The sequence below is a fragment of the Heloderma suspectum genome, chromosome 6 (genome assembly GCF_057233095.1).
Source record: "Heloderma suspectum isolate Gila_16-S chromosome 6, 16-S_ref, whole genome shotgun sequence".
Taxonomy (NCBI): Eukaryota; Metazoa; Chordata; class Lepidosauria; order Squamata; family Helodermatidae; genus Heloderma; species Heloderma suspectum.
In genome coordinates this window covers 67,144,397-67,157,209 of record NC_139463.1, presented here as the reverse complement: position 1 = coordinate 67,157,209, position 12,813 = coordinate 67,144,397, and the positions used below count along the sequence as shown (strand labels likewise).

At 46.2% G+C, this 12,813-nt stretch overlaps 1 protein-coding gene across 1 annotated transcript in view; it reads right to left on the bottom strand.

Moving 5' to 3' along the window:
• KCNH4 (potassium voltage-gated channel subfamily H member 4) overlaps positions 1-12,813 on the bottom strand; it is a 90,010-nt gene that overhangs the window by 9,960 nt on the left and 67,237 nt on the right. The window contains exons 12-14 of the mRNA XM_084804691.1: positions 7,508-7,546; positions 4,253-4,620; positions 2,785-2,891 (exon numbers count right to left, since the gene is read on the bottom strand). Of these exons, the coding sequence (XP_084660817.1) occupies positions 2,785-2,891; positions 4,253-4,620; positions 7,508-7,546 (514 nt within the window). The remainder of the gene's footprint in view (positions 1-2,784; positions 2,892-4,252; positions 4,621-7,507; positions 7,547-12,813) is intronic.

Sequence of the window (12,813 nt, the reverse complement as noted above, 5' to 3'; positions counted from 1 at the left end):
TGACTTACTTTAGCATTCCAATCCCCTATGATGAAGAGGACATCTTTTTTTGGTGTTAGTTCTAGAAGGTGTTGTAGGTCTTCATAGAACCGATCAACCTCAGCTTCTTCGGCATCAGTGGTTGGGGCATAGACTTGAATTACTGTGATGTTGAACGGTTTGCCTTGGATTCGTACTGAGATCATTCTATCGTTTTTAAGATTGTACCCCAGTACTGCTTTTCCCACCCTTTTGTTGACTATGAGTGCTACTCCGTTTCTTCTAAGGGATTCTTGCCCACAGTAGTAGATATGATGGTCACCTGAATTAAATTTGCCCATGCTTGTCAATTTTAGTTCGCTGATTCCCAAGTTGTCGATGTTCAGTCTTACCATCTCATGTTTGACCACCTCCAGCTTACCTTGATTCATTGATCTTACATTCCAGGTTCCTAAACAATATTGTTCTTTACAGCATCGGATTTTCTTTTCACCACCAGACACATCCACAGCGGAGTGTCCTTTTGGCTTTGGCCCAGCTGCTTCACTCTTTCTGGCGCTACTTGGTAATACCCTCTGCTCTTCCCCAGTAGTATATTGGACACCATCCGACCTGAGGGGCTCATCTTCCGGTGTCATCTCTTTTAGCCTTGTGATACGTTCCATGGGCTTTTCTTGGCAAGAATACTGGAGTGGGTTGCCATTTCCTTCTCCAGTGGACCACATTTTGTCAGAACTCTCTGCCATAACCTGTCCGTCTTGGGTGGCCCTGCACGGCATAGCTTATGGTTTCACTGAGTTACGCAAGCCCCTTCGCCACAACAAGGCAGTGATCCATGAAGGGGATAACAACCATAGGGAGCCCTAAAGGAGAGTGCAGCTTGCTCCACCCTCAGGAATATTCCAGGCTCTCTTGCTGACTGTTCAGCTTTCATTTTAAATGAATAAAGAAATCAAAGTACCTTGGGGGGTTTATTTTGCAGTTGCCCTGCCTCATTCCCAGAATTTCACATGAGGTTCAGATGACGACGTCTACCATTTGTAGCCCTCCCGTGTTTTCCTATCACTTCTTCTAAATGGCCTTTATTCCATTGTTAAAAAGATTGGAGATAATGAGCTATTAAATTACTCCACTTGTGTTCCGCTTGCGTTCCCTCTGTGAAAAAGGAAAAGCCGCAAGAAGAGGAGCGAGATCAATGAACGATATGGAAAACTCCAATAAAGCGGAGGAGGAGGGGGAAAGGGGAGGAGCAAAAGGAAGCACGTGTAAAGGGAGTCGTTGTGATCCTGCATTTAAAATGGAAGCAGAAAGCCCCATTTTAAATGCAGGATTTTAGGCTGGTGTAGAGATGCTCATAAGAGAAAATGCATATAGGCAATCTTTTGTCCTATATCAATAAAAAGGAACCCTTCTTCCACCTTTTCATGTTCTGGCGAATGCGTGCAAAGACAGTGGGAACGCTGCCAAGTACATGGCAATCAGTCAATCAGTCAGTCAGTCTGTCTGTCTGTCTGTCTGTCTATCTAGCAAAATTACATATTATTGAGGATTCATATTGAGGATTTTGCCATTGCGCATTGACGTATGATAGCCCTTCCCACATAAAATTGCTCGCTATAGACCTGGTTGCTTGATTCATGTGCAACTCTGCAACTCCCATCATTCCCAGGCAGCATGGCAATGGTGGGAGTTGCCATCCAACATATCTGGAGGGCACCAGGTTGGGAAAGGCTGATGTAGAAGGAGCTTTACCAAGTGGACCCTCCAAACTGTATCAGCATTTTCATGGCCTGTGCAGCAACTAAAAACCCAGCTCGTCAGCTTTCCTGTTACGCTGCTCCTGAATATGCTCAGAAGCAGCAGCTGAAGCCCTATGACCTTTTTTTGCCCACACTATGAATCAGATTCCTATAGAAATGCAGACAAAATAAGTCTCCTACATCTTGTAGTACCAAACTTTAACATACTGATATTTTCAGAATATCTTGCAGGCTGGGAAAGCCTGCTGGATTTGGAAAGTAATCAGTTTGATTCACTGAGATATGAGCAAGACTTTTGGCTTGCCTGAAATCTCTTCACTCCCGCCTTTGCTCAAACAAGCAGAGAGACCAGGAAGTGTTAAATTAATTACACTTTCCGGTTTCATCTGAACTGAGAAAGGATGGCTAACACCTTCCAAATACGTCATGATATAAAACCACGTTTTGATGTTTTTTAACATTCTGGCTTGTTCCAAAGCTGTTAAACTTTGTGGTCCAGACAAAATGGGAACTTGAAGACTTGAAGACGTCCTGGTTTGTTTGATCCCACTAAGAAGAGATGAGCAAAGAGGGTGCGAGTGTAGCCAAAAGGTGCATTCATATCTCGGCTTGTTAAGATACCATTTGAACTCTCTCATTATGTGTATGTGGATTTTTTTTTAAAAAAATCACTTCATTATACCTATATCCTGCTCTTTTTATATAGGGCTCCCAGTGGTCTCCTGTCCACATTACTTGTATCTGGTCAACATGCCTCTTCGATTCAGTAGTTCTGCAACATCTGATGCTTCCAGATTCTTCTCTGGGCCTTCACTAGTAAACTATTGTAACAGAAATACTATTATGGTGGGTCAAGCAACCACTCATAACTTGATGGCTTGCTAATGAGCCCTGGTGCTCAATGGAGGCTCCTAGGGCTAGCTGAAGATGCAGGCTCAATTATCTACAAGATGTTTCTTTAATGAGCATTGATGGTTATTGGCTAAGTGGCTTCTTACCCTCGAAGGCAGGTGGAAAGACCCCTCTCCTCAGCTGCCATGGTTACCTGACACAGGAAGCTCTTGCACCGAGCTCTGTGGGTGGTGATCCATGTTGAAACTGAATGTTTGTGTCTCCGATGCTCTGCCATCATCTTCAATTCCATCAACGACTCTAGGGGAGACAGATTTGCTTCAGCAGGGGTCAAAAGGTAGGAGGATAGGGTCAAGCAATTGCTATTACACAAGAATAGAACCTCCATATTCCCAGGCAGCATGCCTCTCTATACCAGGTGTTGAGGATAAACAAGAGGAGACAGCTCTCCCCATCATGCCCTATTTGTGAGCTTCTCCATGGCATTCGGTTTTCTGCTCTTGTGGACAGAGTACAGGACTAGATGACTCTTTAATATGAACCAGCAAGATAATTCCTGTGTGTCGCTAATCAAAAGAATGCATCTGAGCCTGTGTAGAATGCATACACATCATGACGAAGAAGAGTCACCCGTTCATCTGAAATTAGGGGAGGACAGCTTCCAAATCAGAAGGTGTAACCCATGGATGGCTACTTCAGATGATCCGGGGGGCAAAAATGGCCTCCTGACAGACCGCCCTCCCCCGCAGGACCCCAAACCAGTGGGAAAATTAAAAAAAACAAAATGGCATCTCAAGCCTGCTATGGAGTGCCAAAATGGTCAAAATTATCTTGTTTGTAAGCTAATTTTGACCCTTTTGTGACTCTGCAGGAGTTACGGACACCATTTTGTTCACCAATTATTATTTTTTTTAGGATTTTTTGAGGGGGGAGTTACCCCCACATTTCAGTGGTGTGGTGGAGGCTGCACTGGGGGACTGGGGGAGCCACATGCTGCCCACCCATGGTCTTAAACCATTGAGAACGCTTGAGCCCAAGCAACTCCCTTTTTTAGAGATAAAATATCAGATACACAAAGCCACAAAACAACAACAAAAGGAACAAAAAAAGATTGCTGCACAAATAAACATGGTTCCCAAAGCATTTCAAAGAAACTTTATCAAGGGGATATCTGTAAAAAGCAAACTTCAATAAGCACCAGGTACATACACATCATTCATCCAGTCCAAGGAACTTGATTTTAAGCGTTTTTTCAACCAAGGGTTATTGCTAGGGTTTTATAAATTGCAGGAATTTCACTTGTACTGTAAGGCAATGCCAGTATATTTTAAAACCAGATCATCATGAAAATAAAGTCAGCCGACTAAACACACACACACACACACACACACAATTGGGTGAAAGCTTTAAGGGTATATAAGAAAACCATGCTGGCTCAAGACAGTTTCATGTGTGAGGCAGAAAAGCCAAATGTCATATCCCTCTCCTCCCACTCTTTAATGTGGAACACAACCTGCTAGGACTTTTCTCCTGCATAAGAGCACTGTGTCGCCCTTGCGCATCTCCTGTCCATTTTAATGGGGCTTATGCAAGAGATCTTCCCCATGGGTCAAATCTTTTTGCCATTTAGGCCCATCTGGGAGCACGATAAGGGCCCTTACCTGGGGCTGAGGTCCGGGGGTCCATAGTTCATGAGGGAGGGAATGAGGAGTTTGCCAGGTTTCCTGCCATTGTTGCTCTCGCTGTCCGAGTGTCGTTGTTCCCAGCGCCACCGCGGAGAAGGGCTATGTCCCCGGTTGCAGCGGGCCGGGGACCGACACGTTCGCCGCAGGGCTGAGAACTGGCGCAGGTCATCTCCTAGCAGGCTGCTGAGCGAGCCGCGCCTCACGGGGCTGTTGAGGTTGGGCAACAGGAGTTTACGGCGGGTGATCATGGCAGGCGAGGGTTGGAAGAAGTCTTCAGGATCCTCACCATATTCCTGGATGGAGGACAGGGGCTTTTCGGGGGTAGCACCACTTTCAGGGTGAGACTGGCCAAGAGGAAGGAAGGAAGATGATGGCTGAGGGGCAGGAAGAACTTTTACACATGTGAGACTTAAGTCACCTTAAGCCTCTCTCATGCTATACATGTCACCCTATGAGCATTGTTAATGTGGAAGGTATACAATTGTCAAGTAAAGGAGCATTATAAACCAGTTTAAGCCTCATATGTGAAAATGCTCTTAGCTTCATACCTCTATTCATCATTATCACCCATCCTTTATATAATATTTTTAAATTTAGGAATTGCTGTATCAAAATTTATTTATAAGGTTAACCATTTTTCTTCTCCCCTGTTACAGAGGAGGTTACAGGAACTAAGACTGCACCAAGAAATCAGGCTGCTGCTGCATGGTCATCCCTAAACTACCATATCAACAAAAGTAGGAGCAGCTCATAAAACAAATTGTCCTGCCTATCACTTAAAAAATTGGAGTTCTGACGAAGACGGAAGCAGTCCTGGATTAAGACTTGAGCTGCAATTCCACCCAGATCCACGATTTGGCAACAGTTCTGATTTAAAATTTCAGTTGCAAGTATTTGTCAAGCTTGGCTTTCAAGTTTTGACTTTGGATGGATCATGCTCTAAGTTTCCAAAACATATCCCTCAAAGTTTATGTACTTTTAAGTCTAATTAATTCAAACAGGAGAGTGAAACACATGCTAAACACTCCCCCCATACTGAAATCTATGGAACTTTAAGGCAATTAACTTTGTGACTTGATCATGCCCTTAAACAGTAAATATTGTGAGTTAAAACTGGTCTGATTGAAGTTTAAAGGCCAGAATGTTAAATAATTCGACAAGTATTAACTTGCCACATTCAGTACTTTAAACCCCTGGATTGCCCCACTAGATTCTTGTCTGACACTGTGGCACTATAGGCTCCAGGTTATTGTGGGGGCAGGGGGTGTCTTGGGCAAAGTGTCCTCAGTGGGCCTTCCTTCCTCTTCAAGATGCCACTGCCACTTTTGCCCTCATTTCTCTAGGGCTGCCTTTACACTAAGGAAAAAACCCACAGTCCTCCTGTTCTGGAGCCTTTCTGCATTTACAGCGGGCTCCCAGACAGCGGCTACATGATTGCTGAGGGGGAAGCTTTTAATTTTCAAGGTTCCATAGAACTGAATGAAACAGCGCCATCTAGTGGCTGTTTTAATCGCGTAACATTCTGACTTTTAAAAGATAGTTCATTATTTCCGGATCTTTTTGAGATTGAATAACCAGGAAATTCCTCTGGATGTGCCCTGGAGGTTGATGATGGCACGAAAAGGACCCGCAAACTTCCATGAGTGAGCAATCTCAATAGCAGGATAAAAGCTCCATGTGAAGAAGCCTTAGGGAGCTGCTCTCTCTCCTCACGCCTCTCTTTGCTTACATTGTTAGCGAAGGCAAGTGAACAGGCAGCGGCAGCAAGCAGGAAGAGGTGGAGGACCACAGGGCTCCAGAGCATGTCAGTGCAGGGATGTGGGCCTCCCCAATTATGCCCACCCCAATGCCATCTCTACACTGTGGGGCTCAAGCCAGGGCAGGACCGGCCAAAAACGTTTTGCTGCCTGAGGCAAAACACACGATTCCACCCCCTCCCCCTCCAATTCCACATACAGAAGCCAACCGGACCGGCAGTTGAATTTTACCTCAAAGTTGGTGACGGGTCAGCATCCTCCACTGCAGGGCTGGGCAGAAGGAGTTTTGGACTCCAACTCCCAGAAGCCCCTGCCAGCAGCGCCAGTGGTCAGAAATGCTGGCAGTTGTTCAAAACATCTGGAGATCTACTTTATGCCCACTCCTGCTCCATTGCATTTGAAGGCAGCAGGCTAATTGGGGATTGTGGGGGGAGGCCAGGCTGTGGAGCACAGACAGCTCTGTCCTCAGGCAACTGACCACCACTCCTGGTCCCACAGCATCCTCACTCTATATTTATTCATTCATTCATTCATTCATTCATTCATTCATTATTTCATTTCATTTCATTTCTATGCCGCCCAATAGCTGAAGCTCTATCTATTGGTAGGGCCAGCCCTGAGCCAGGGAGCACCGGTTCCCTGCTTCCTGCAACACAGGGGCCAGTCAGAGGAGGAAGCGGCAGGCAGTGAAATATGAGACAACATCCTGGAATCCCCCTGGCCCTGCATCTTTCCCTTCCCAGTTATTTTGGCGGAGTTGGTTGTGTGGCATGGTCCTCTCTGGAGAACTTGGTCCGCAGATTCCGGACATTCGGTGGTTCCTTGGACTAAGGTGGCAAACTCTAGGCTCTGGGCATGTTCTCATCTTGCTCCACGACTGTGGAATTCTCTCCCTGTATACCTACATATGGAACCAGAGTTGGACAAATTTAAATGAGGCTTGAAAACTTATTTGTTCGAGTCAGGAGAGAGGAGCAATTGGTTTGTAACTGGGTTTCAAATTGGTTGGTTGTTTTAACTGATCAGTTGTGAGTAGTTAAAATTTTTGATTAGTTGTTTATTTAATGAGTAATTACTGACTTTGTTTATATTATTCTGTTGTATGTTTTGGGGTTAATTGCAATGTGCTCTGGTATAGAGCGCAATATAAATATAATTATTATTATTATTATTATTGGGTGACATTAGAGGGCCAATCCCACACTGCTGTTTGAAATAAAGAAACCAAATTTGTTGTACATCCTCAATCTGTGCAGCTCATTACTGGGTGAAGCTTCTAGCTTATTCCTCTGTGTCACCAGACTACTGGTTTGCTGAACACCCGCCCTTGTCCTGCAAGTGCCCAACCATCTAATTAGCAGATGTTGCTTGGCTATTTATCCTCCCACTCCCAGCATTCCTTCTGGCTCTAATCAAGACAGCTTCCCCCATCCTTGCCCCTGTGCCGCCCCCCCCAGCATAAAATCCAAATTACCTGGGATAAACGCGGAGACCTGGAGAATCGGAGAAGTCCCTGGAAAAGAAAACAACACCACCACAAAAAAAAGTCAGTTCGCTCTTGTGGTTTCCACTGCCCCAAAGCTAACTGCCTTTGGCTGTTAGACTGATGACCCGGCTGAAAGCTGAAGAAAAGATACCTGACAGACAGTTTTTGCTATGGTTCTGACACCTGTGGCTTGTAGGCCATGAAACTTCTACTCCACCAGAAAGCTACATGAGACACCACTGTCCAGTGGCTTCATCTTGTCCTTGAACCATCAGATATCAGCATTTTTTCCAGCCAAAGCTAGGCCAGTGGTCATCACCTGGTAGCCACTATAAAGTAACAGGGATCATGACCTGAAGTGGGACCTAGATAGTTTATTTCCTACACCGCTAAGTCAGCTTGCTGGAGGAGAGAGCTGCAGGCATGCCCACTCTCTGCTGCACTTTAGTACCACTGCAAATGGCCACAGTGATATAATGGCTACTTGCTGAGTAGCGGTCAGGTGACAGAATGGGCCAAGAGGGCTTCACGGGGTCATATAAAGTTGCTGCCTCAGGCCTGGAGACTCACAGCCTGAGCAAGTTTTGGCCAGTTGATCCCTGCCTGACGCCCTTCATCCACACCACCAGCCTCAATACACAGGGAGCCAAATCTGGCCTCTGGGTTCCTGCTATTTGTCCCACCAACTAGTGGGGCTCCTACTTGCCTGCCTATCTATGTTTTCCTCTTCCACTCCCCTTATTTATTAATTAAATTAATTATTCATTAAATTTCTTAATCACCCATCTGGCCAGTCACCCAGCCACTCTGGGCGATACAACAGTTAAAAACAATACAATTCCACATTAAAATATTATATTTCTAAAAATACCCTAACCCACCCCAAATGCTTGCCTGAACAACCACGTTTTAATGTGTGGAGGAAGCTCATTAAAGAGGGGGCATGGCAGAGTTCCCTAGGGAGGGAGTTCCACAGAGTGGGGCCGCACAGAGAAGGCCCTCTCCCTTGTCCTCACCAGCCTAGGTGTCCTGGCTGATGGGACAGAGAGAAGGCTGTCTGAGGTTGATCTTGTTGAGCGGCCTGTCTGGTGTTGCTGGAGGCGCTCCTTGAGATAGGCTGGGCCGGAACCATATAGGGTTTTAAAGGTCAAAACCAACAGCTTGAATTTGGCCCGGAGAACAACTGGTAACCAGTGCAACTCCTTCAGCACCGGAGCGATGTGATCACACCAGCGGCTGCTTTTGCACCAGCTGCAGCTTCCGAACCGTCTTCAAGAGTTAACCCCACGTAGAGCGCATTACAGTAGTCTAGATGAGAGGAGACCAGGGCATGTACTACCGATGGGAGCAGATGGTCGGGAAGGTAGGGGCGCAGCCACCATATCAGATAGAGTTGGTACAGCACTGTCCAGCTCACAGCTGACACCTGAACCTTCATGGAGAGCTGGGAGTCTAAAATGACCCTCAGGCTGCGGACCTGGTCTTTCAAGGGTAGCCGTACCCCATTCAACACCAGGTCAACATCCCCCAACCTCCTCTTGTCTCCCACCAAAAGTACCTCAGTCTTGTCAGGGTTCAGCTTCATCTCATTCCTCCCCATCCAGCCAGAAAAAATTCTAGTTTGGGGATATGCTGTTAGACATCCTAGCCCATACACAACTCATGGGACTCCAGTTCCCAGGGTTACCTGGAAAGAGGAAATGACTATCGTACCAGTTTAAGTCATGTGTTCACTTCAGATGTTCAATCCGGTAGAACAAGAGTTCCTCCAGACCTTGATGTAGTTTTATGTGGACCTCATCCCACTTTGCCAGTTCTGCCCACTTTGGCTCTGGCTGCACCCACTGCTGCCTCCACCCCACCCACCACTAGCATGCAGCTCTTGACAGATCACCTCTGAGGGAATGAGGCGCTCAACAGAAAAAAATATGTTCCCTTCCCCTGAGGTGGAATGGACGCACACGTGGCAGAGAAGCAGCACTGTGGTGCTGAGCTCTGCCCTCTCCCTTCCTGTGTGTGTTCAAAATAATATATGTCATGGGAAGGCATCCTGGTGCCCTCCAGATGTTTTGGATGACAGCTCCCAGAAGCCCTAGGAGGAATGGTCAATGGTCAGGGATTCTAGGAGTGGTAATCCAAAACATCTGGAGGGAAGCAGGTTACCTACCCCTGATGTATGTAGCGGGAGCAAGCACTAAACTGAACAAATGTCGGTTGGGTTTGGAGCCTGCCTTTCCCCATGTGTGTTCATTCTGCCTGAATGAATGTCTGAACAGGGCTTCTGTAGTGTAGATAGGCCCTTATTCTTTGCAAACTGACAGGCTCCATCCAGAGTCTCTGAGGGTTCAATCCTATGTATGTTTAGACAGAAAAACAACCTACAATTCCCAGCATTCTCCAGCCAGCCATGCTGGCTGGAAAATGCTGGGAGTTGTAGGACTTTTTTTTTGTCCAAACATGCGTAGGATTGCACCTCGAGGGTCTCATCCTTGCCTGATGGACTTTCCTAATGACCTGTTCTTCTACTTGTTCCTTTCCTCTCTGTTTGGGGACCTGAAAGTACACCCCTCCACCACACCAGACAAACCTAGGGTCAGACATATTTCCATGTGCTGCATCAAAATGTGGGGAGGGGAGGCGGGGATAGGGGGAGAAAGGGCAGGGGAGCTTTTGACACTGAGTGGGTCATTGCGATGCCATGTGGGAGCAGCAAGGTGTGTTGCAGGGGTGGCGGGATGAGGAAGGACAGGATTGGGTTGGGACACACGACCTTTCACCTCTAGGTCACTGGCTCGAATGTAGCCCAGGCCGGTAGCGCCCAAAGCATGTTACCATCCGATGGCTGCTGGAGAGCCTACGGCCGATTACTGGCTGGTCACGGTCTTGGTCCTAGTGGACAAAAACCACCGTCACAATCAGCAGGAGGACGGGCAGGTCCAGCCAAGGGGAAATGGTGGATACAGAGAGAAGGAAAGATCGGGCAAGGAATGACCAGAATGTCCTAGGTCCCTCATTTGTTGGCTGGGCAATCCTAAACTTGGATATTAGATGCCATTTTCCCAGCTGTTGTGATCCCTGAAAGTTTCATGGAAACTCCTTCTACTCTCCAAAGTAGCCAGGCTCCCATGACTTAGTTTCTTTACATTAACAACAGCAGGGCTCTTCAGTCTAACTCTTCCATTGCCCAGCTAGGTTTTAGATCCAGTTGGAAACCTTCAATAACGTGGCCATCTTGCACTGGCTTACTTTTGTTAAACCAAACACTGAGGGCCAAATTGGACATGACGCCAGAGTTCTTCTTTTGCTTAAAAGCAACTACGGGGACAGTTCTTAGGCATATGCACAATAAAATAATATTAACGTATTAATTTTGGAAAGCCAGGCAAAAATAACTGTTCAGATGAGCAGCCTTCAGCGATCTTTCTAAAAGCTTGATAATAAGGAATTGGTGGACAGAGCGATTCAGCTTGTTGAACCTCCCTTTGTCTAGGTGAGGCAAACACTTGATGTGATCCCACTCCACTGCTTTCCTCCATGCCCCCAAAATGGAACCTTGATTTCCCAGTTGCAAGGAAGGCCAAATGGGTCAATGTTGGAAATGCAGAGCTGCTTTACTGCCTTGCAGTAGCAGCTTAACGGACTAGGTTATGCAAACAATAGAAACAAGAACTAACCCTTTTCTTGGACTCCCTGTCAACCAGGGGTGTTGCTAGGCACCCAAAAAATTCAGGGCCCAAGCCCATAGGACATCAATCTGCAAATTTAGAAAGAATTACTAGGATTTATTTAAATTTCATAGAAGGCAAAGCCAGCCAATTCATTTCCCATCCAAAGCACACCAAATAAATATGGACTGAAATAAGTGTGGGTGGACATAAGCCGATAGATAGATAGATAGATAGATAGATAGATAGATAGATAGATAGATATTTCATACCTTTTTATACACTAGACCATTGAAGAAGACTTTAGGTCAAAATGTGTTTGGTTATCTCTGGTATTGTCAGATATTATTGCACCACTGTGTTGTACTCTCTTCTATTTCCTTTCAATTTATGTCCCCCCACCCACCCACCACACACAAATTGCCAGTGCAGGGGGCCTAACCTATACCAGGACCCTACCATGGCGGTTGGGGTGGGTGGGTGTTGCTTTAATTATTTACCCCTGCTGTTGTGCTGATCCAGATCAGGGGCCGCTACACCTGCAATCTGCATTACAAAAAAAGATTCAGTTTTTTTCAATGGGATGTTTGGGCGGGGGGTTGCAATCCAAATTCCAGAGGCTGATCTGGATTGGGGCCATAGCAGAGGGCAAAGGGTTAAAGCTGGTTCCCCCCACTTTGGTTTAAGGGCTGATAGGATGTGGGGAGGAGTGGGGACTGTCAATATGGAAGGAGATGGGAAATGGTAAATCTGCTGGTATTCTGGCACATGTGGGGGTGGGCAGGGGGGACACATTCTTTGAGTTGCCAAATGGAACTTTTGCACTCAGGTTAAAAAAAAAGGGGCACCCATGCCAAGCTAAGCAATTATGCCCATTATATGGGCATGGATCAGAATGCTGAGACTTCTCAAATTGTTGGAGAGAGCAACAAAGTTTCATAAGAACGTAAGAACACAAGGAGGGCCCTGCTGGATCAGACCAAGGGTCCATCTAGTCCAGCATTCAGCTCACACAGTGGCCAGCCAGCTGCCCACAGGAAACCCACAAGCAAGGCATGAGCACAACAGCACCTTCCTGCCCATGTTCCCCAGCAACTGGTTACATAGGCATACTGCTTCTGATACTGGAGGTAGTATATCGCCATCAGGACTAGTAGCCATCGATAGCCTCCTCCAGGAATTTGTCTAACCTCCTTATAAAGCCATCAAAATTGGTGGCTATCACTACGTCTTGTGGTAGCGAATTCCATAGTTTAACGATGCACTGTGTGAAGAAGTACTTCCTTTTATCTGTCCTGAATCTCCGGGTTTCTCCACATGAGGCTTTTATCCTGCAATTGAGATTGGTTACTCACGAAAGTGTATGGGTCCTTTACATGACGTCGTCAAACTGCAGGGCCTCTCCCATGCTTTCTGACTGTTATCCCGGTTTTTTAAAGACTGCGGATAATGAGCTATTTAAATATGCCGAGTTGAATTTCTCCGTGAAAAGAGAAAGTGGTGCTATAACACAGCACCATCTAATGGCTGCATAATGAAACATAAGAGAGCTTGCAGATAAAAGAACTCCCCGGGAAAGAAAGCTGAAGTGCATGAAAAGGGGTGATCTTAATCCACAAAGAATATGGA